Source organism: Alosa sapidissima, chromosome 6, assembly GCF_018492685.1.
Source record: "Alosa sapidissima isolate fAloSap1 chromosome 6, fAloSap1.pri, whole genome shotgun sequence".
Classification (NCBI taxonomy): Eukaryota; Metazoa; Chordata; class Actinopteri; order Clupeiformes; family Clupeidae; genus Alosa; species Alosa sapidissima.
Genome location: NC_055962.1, coordinates 32,135,998 through 32,142,334, shown reverse-complemented (window position 1 = coordinate 32,142,334; position 6,337 = coordinate 32,135,998). Strand labels below are relative to the sequence as shown.

Genomic DNA, 6,337 nt, shown 5'->3' with positions numbered 1-6,337 from the left:
ACGAGCTTATTGGGAAGAGCTATGACTCAGCGGCGCAGGTTGCGCGCATAGGCAACTCAATTTCGCACCTTATACTGTCCCTGTCACAGACCTTCCAGTCCTCTGGAGCAGACCAGTCGGCAGGAGTGTTGAGTGAGGCCTCACTGAAAGCATTTGGGTACATGACAAGGGAACTGGGGAGACTAATGTCGTCCCTGACCCTGACACGGCGACAAATATGGCTGGCTCAGTCACCATTGTCTGAGCCCTGCAGGAAAGCCCTTCGTTGTCTCACGGTGGTTCCTGGACAACTCTTTGGGCCTGCCGCACAGCAAACGCTCGAATGCAGCCTACAGGTAACGCAAACCAGGCAGCAGTCTGCGCCGTGCATCCGTTCGGGGACAGAGTCCCACTACGGCGGGTGATACTCTTCAGCCAATAAGGCGGACCTTTGCACAGGGGTCAACAAGGCCAGAGCGGTTTCGCCGGCCTGCTGACAACCAACCCTCTCACAGGAAACGGCGCACGCCTGAATATCGCCCCTTTCGGAGTAGGAGGGGGCGAGGAGGTAGACAGTGACGTCTACAGGCCGGCGGTCGGACGCTTCACCAGAGAACAGCTCAATTACTGGGAAGCGAATACAGCAGACCCCTGGGTAGTGTCAACCCTGTCAAAAGGGTACACCATCCAGTTCAAGCACCGACCGCCGAGGTTTCAAGGGGTCAAAATTACTGTGATGAAGGATCAGGGCAAGGCTCTGGCCCTACGCCAGGAGGTTCGGGCCCTCCTGGAAAAGGGGGCCATCGAGCAACTAGGCCCACCATCACAAGACAGTGGGTTCTATTCCACATATTTTTTAATTCCAAAGAAGGGGGGTGGACTTCGCCCCATACTGGATCTAAGGCCGTTGAACAGCCATCTAAAGGTATTCAAATTCCATATGCTTCACACAGCAGAGGTATTACAAAGCGTCAAGCAAGACGTCTGGTTTACAACCATAGATCTGAAAGATGCATATTTTCATATTCCAATTGCACTTCACCACAGGCAATTCCTCCGCTTCGCTTTCGAGGGGAGGTCTTACCAGTTCCGGGTCCTGCCATTCGAAATCTCTCTGGCCCCGCGGACCTTCACAAGATTTGCTGTGGCAGCCCTGGCTCCGCTTCAAGGCAGAGGTATGCGCATCCTTCCTTACCTAGACGATTGGCTTCTCTGTTCCCAGACAAGGGCAGAGGCATTAAGGGACTCAGCCCTGCTAGTCGCTCATGTCACCAGGCTAGGGCTAACTGTGAATTTCGGGAAGAGCTCCCTAATCCCCAGCCCAGACGGTGTTCATTGGAATCGAACTGGACTCGCAGACAATGAGGGCGACCCCATCTCAGAGGAGGGTAGGCGAGATTCTCTTCCGCATAGTGCGATTCAGGAGAGGCCGAGCTCTGACGCTCAGGTCCTTCCAGGCGCTGTTGGGCATGCTTACGGCAGCTTCTTCCGTAGTCCCCCTGGGCCTCCTTTCTTTTGAGGCCTCTCCAAATATGGATGAACAGGCTAGGGTTGCATCCAAAGCACCACAGGCACAGACTGGTGACTGTTACCGCCAGTTGCCTAAAAGGGTTACAGCCATGGAAGGAGCGTTCGTTCCTGACTGCCGGGGTTCGTTTAGGGATCATACCTTCTCGCAGAGAAGTAGTAGAGACCGACGCATCACTGGCCGGATGGGGGGCTGTTTGGCAGTGCAGAACTGCCCAAGGCACATGGGACCCTCGACAGAGGGAACAACACATAAATGTGTTGGAGCTACAGGCAGTCGCTCTTGCTCTCGAGCATTTCCTGCCAGTCTTAGCAGGGAGACATGTTCTTGTAAGGACAGACAACATGTCAGTGGTTTACCATATCAACCACCAGGGGAGCACAAGGTCTCTAGCGTCCCTGAGGCTGATTCAGCAGCTACTCTCATGGGCCTACCCTCAGCTATTGAGCCTGAGGGCAATGCACATCCCAGGCACATGGAATGTCACAGCGGACTTCTTGTCCAGGCAACAACCCGATCCAGGGGAATGGAGGCTGAACCTAGAAGTGGTGCACGCCATCTGGCACCAATATGGCAGAGCGGAGGTGGATCTTTTTGCCTCTCAAGCCACAACACACTGCCCCCTCTGGTTCTCACACAGGGAGTCAACAAGCCCCTTGGCCCAGGATGCACTGGCGCATGGGTGGCCCCAGCAGCTCCTGTATGCATTCCCCCCACTCCCGCTCATACTACCCACTCTAGAGAGGATTCTCCGGGAGGGCCACTAAGTGCTGCTTGTAGCCCCCAGGTGGCCAGGGAGAGTCTGGTTCCCGGTGCTATACAGCCTGCTGGACGGACAGCCTTGGCGTCTCCCTGTGCGCACAGACCTCCTCTCTCAGCTGGGTGGCCGGACCTGGCATCCGAACCCAGCACGATTGCAACTTTGGGTGTGGCCTCTGAAGGGCCTGAACCACTGCTAGGGGCATGTGACCCTGCAGGGGTACAGATTATCCACAAATCACGGGCACCCTCCACTAATGCGCTTTACGCTAATAGGTGGAAGCTTTTTATACAGTGGTGCCAAGAACATGGACAGGAGCCAACACGTTGCCCGATACCGGCTATCCTCAGTTTTCTACAATCACGGTTTGGTGACGGACTGGCGGCATCCACTATCAAGGTGTATGTAGCTGCAATATCAGCTAGGCATAACAAGGTAGAGGGAGTTACAGTGGGATCCCATAGTCTGGTGAGCCGTTTTCTCAAGGGTGCTCAGCGACTGAGGCCCCCTCAAAGAAGTATAATACCTTCCTGGGACTTGCCGCTGGTGCTGAAGGCACTGTGTCGGCACCCGTTCGATCCTCTGGGGAGGTCAGGATTGAAATGGTTGTCTTTGAAGACGGCTTTTCTCCTAGCCATGTCATCGGCGAAGAGAGTGGGGGAGCTACACGCGCTGTCTGTCAGCCGGGAGTGCCGAACCCGGCATTTTTACCCTTCTCTGCAACGTATGCTAACCAGCCGCTCAGTCTGGGAGCATTCGAGCCCCCAGCCCAGGGGGAGGAACCGGGGCAAGGTGACATTCTTCTATGCCCAGTCCGAGTACTGAAAGCCTATATTGAACAGACCGCTGCTCTCCGGCAGTCAGATTCATTATTCATCTGCCACCCTGGGCCTGGCTTTGTCCAAGCAACGGCTATCCAAGTGGATCGTGGAGGCCATCAGCTATGCCTACTCTGATAGTGGCTTACCGGTTCCACCTCGCGTTCGTGGTCACTCGACTCGGAGTGTGGCTGCGTCATGGGCAGTACTACGCGGAGTCCCACTTTCTGACATATGCATGGCGGCCTCATGGGCATCGACTTGCACATTTGCAAGGTTTTATAGGGTCAATGTGGCCACGAACCTCATAGCCACAGCCGCCCTCTCAAGCCATTAAAAGGGTATGTAGATTTTTTTCGTGACCCTGTTGGTATTTGTCATCCAGGTGCTGAAAGCACCACCTCTGGCGGTCAGTAGAAATGAAATAGAACGATGGTTACGTATGTAACCGCGGTTCTATGAATTTCGGATGACCGCCAGAGCTTGGCAGTCACTCGGAAGGCGGACGAGAAGATTGCCAAGAGGTCACTTCCGGGGTGAGCACCTTAAGTACCGGGGCATGCACGTGCATGTGATGGAAATTCAGGTGCTGAAAGCACCGCCTCTGGCGGTCATCCGAAATTCATAGAACCGCGGTTACACACGTAACCATCGTTTTAAGTCATGTTTTTTGTCCCAAAGATGTGTGAGATGGAACTTTTGCTTAGTTATTTCGGATTCATTAATAAAATTCATTGGATTAGCACAACTTTTGTATCATCGCCATAAGTCGCAAATGAGAACACAGCTTCTATGAAATTGCATCTAATTTTCACTTCAATTCAAGAGGCCACAAGTGTGCTCAAATTTACAGAGAATACAGTAATTTAGAAACCTTCAGCTGCAGCCCACAGACTCTGCAGGGTATGCTAGAAATGTTGGGCAATATACCATGAGCCCCCCCCCCCCAATAATAATAATGTTGGTCATTATGTTGTCTATGAGAGCCCATGTCAGTGCAGGCCCATGGAGTTGTCCAACCTTTCTCTGCCCCTGAGTCTCTGTATTAGAACTGGCTTTTGCCATGAGACAGAGGCCACGGTGACAGGGAGGCTACACCGGCACCTAACTGAAGCGTTAGGATCACGCAGCATCTGCTGCAACAATGGGCTTCCACTATAATCAATGGAAATGGCCACACCAAACGTGATAGCAGTGCGTACATTAAAAACAACGAGACCGGTCTTCTAAAACTTTTTTTTTACGCTACGCAAACTAACCCAAACAAGCTTCAGTTGCAGACCTGGTGTAAGAGGAGAGGAGAGATTCTGGTTCAGCTCTGAGGCAGAACCACTGTGCCTGGTGACCAGAGCTTTTAAGAGCTGTAATATCCTGTTCTCTTTCTTGAATTTCCCCTTGGGGATCAATAAAGTATCTATCTATCTATCTATCTATCTATCTATCTATCTATCTATCTATCTATCTATCTATCTATCTATCTATCTATCCTTGCAGCCGGTCTTCCTGAATGAGGTCCTGGTGAAGATGCCTTCTGACCCCTCCAGCGACGAGCCAGTCTTTCACATCTCGCACATCGACCGCGTCTACACGCTCAGGGCGGACAGCATCAATGAGAGGTCACACACACACACACACACTGATGTGCAATCTGCAAACAGACTTGCAGATGCACATAACTATCAATAAAAACTGTCAATAAAAAGACTTGCTAAAGATATATTATTGACTCTTATCGGAACAATGACTATAAAGCCCAAAGCTACTCATGATGATATGTGGAGATATAAAAGGAGTTTTCTTTTTCCTCCATTAATTCTATTTTGCTCTGCGATAGCTATGCTAATCCTATGCTGTAACCTGCTGTATACTTTATTTTATTATTACATATTATATTATAATTATATAAATACAGAATACTGTTTATTATTGACTTATATTATTATAATTATATGATACACTGAAACTACTGTTCTAAGCATGTGAGTGTGTGTGTAGCTGTCAGAAATCCCTTAGAGCTGGATTAGGGTAAGTGTTAGTCTGAGTAACAGCCCTGATGTATGGAGATTTAATGAGGATGGTGTCAGAGTGATGTGTTGCCGCGGTGGCGTGAATCGATGTGCTCTTGCATCAGGACCGCGTGGGTGCAGAGGATCAAAGCGGCGTCGGAGCACTTCATCGACACAGAGAAGAAGAAAAGAGAGAAGGCCTACCAAGGTGAGTCAATAGCACTCTATCTCTATCTCTCTTGCTCTCTCTCTCTCTCTCTTGCTGTCTCTCTCTCTCTCTTGCTCTCTCTCTCTCTCTCTCTCTCTCTCTCTCTCTTTTGTTGAATACCGCTCCCTTAGTTATCTTAGTCTCAGTGAACTCTCACTCTCTCTGTTTGTGTCATGTCTGTCTGATCCAAGGTTGAACTTATGAGCTTAAGTTAATTGTATCTGTGTGTGTGTGTGTGTGTGGTCATATCTCCCTGTTTGCAGCTCGCTCTCTCAAGTCCAGTGGTATTGGTCGCTTGCTGGTGACGGTCCAGGAGGCCGCCGAGCTCAAGTCCTGCAAACCCAACGGTACACATACACATACACAAACAAACACACACATGCACACACACACACACACTCCACCTGCCCAATCACTGGCCTGCTTAAGCCACACATACACACACACACACTCCACCTGCCCAATCACTGGCCCGCTGAAGCCAAACACACACACACACACACACTCCACCTGCCCAATAACTGGCCTGCTGAGGCTCGCTCTTCTCCTTAGGGATCCACTGTATATTCCAGATTCAAACACACACACACACATACGCTCACACACACACACACACACACAATACCAGATGCACATTGGTATTGCTTGTCATCCATGAACATCACAAAACCCTCCTTTCTTGTCTGTGTGTGTGTTTATGCGTGTGTGTGTGTGTGTGTGTGTGCAGGTAAGAGTAACCCCTACTGTGAGCTGACGATGGGGGCCCAGTGTTACACCTCCAAGTCCCTCAGTGACACGCTGAACCCCAAGTGGAACTTTAACTGCCAGTTCTTCATCAAGGACCTGTACCAGGACGTGCTCTGCATCACAGTCTTCGAGAGGGATCAGTTCTCCCCTGACGGTACGTTGGGCTGTGAATGTGAATTTTTACACATCCATACTTGGCTGTGGCCAGTGGTTAAAGTCGGATTTGGCAGGTGGGGGAACCCTAAAATCCAGTGTCGGTGCAACGGGGAAAAATGACTCACCGTTGGACAA

General features: G+C 50.8%; 1 protein-coding gene across 1 annotated transcript in view; it reads left to right on the top strand.

Annotated features, from left to right (window-relative positions):
* The window catches only part of itsn2a (intersectin 2a), a 42,393-nt gene that overhangs the window by 34,623 nt on the left and 1,433 nt on the right, over positions 1–6,337 (top strand). The window contains exons 29-32 of the mRNA XM_042094666.1: positions 4,580–4,701; positions 5,217–5,299; positions 5,563–5,646; positions 6,027–6,200. Of these exons, the coding sequence (XP_041950600.1) occupies positions 4,580–4,701; positions 5,217–5,299; positions 5,563–5,646; positions 6,027–6,200 (463 nt within the window). The remainder of the gene's footprint in view (positions 1–4,579; positions 4,702–5,216; positions 5,300–5,562; positions 5,647–6,026; positions 6,201–6,337) is intronic.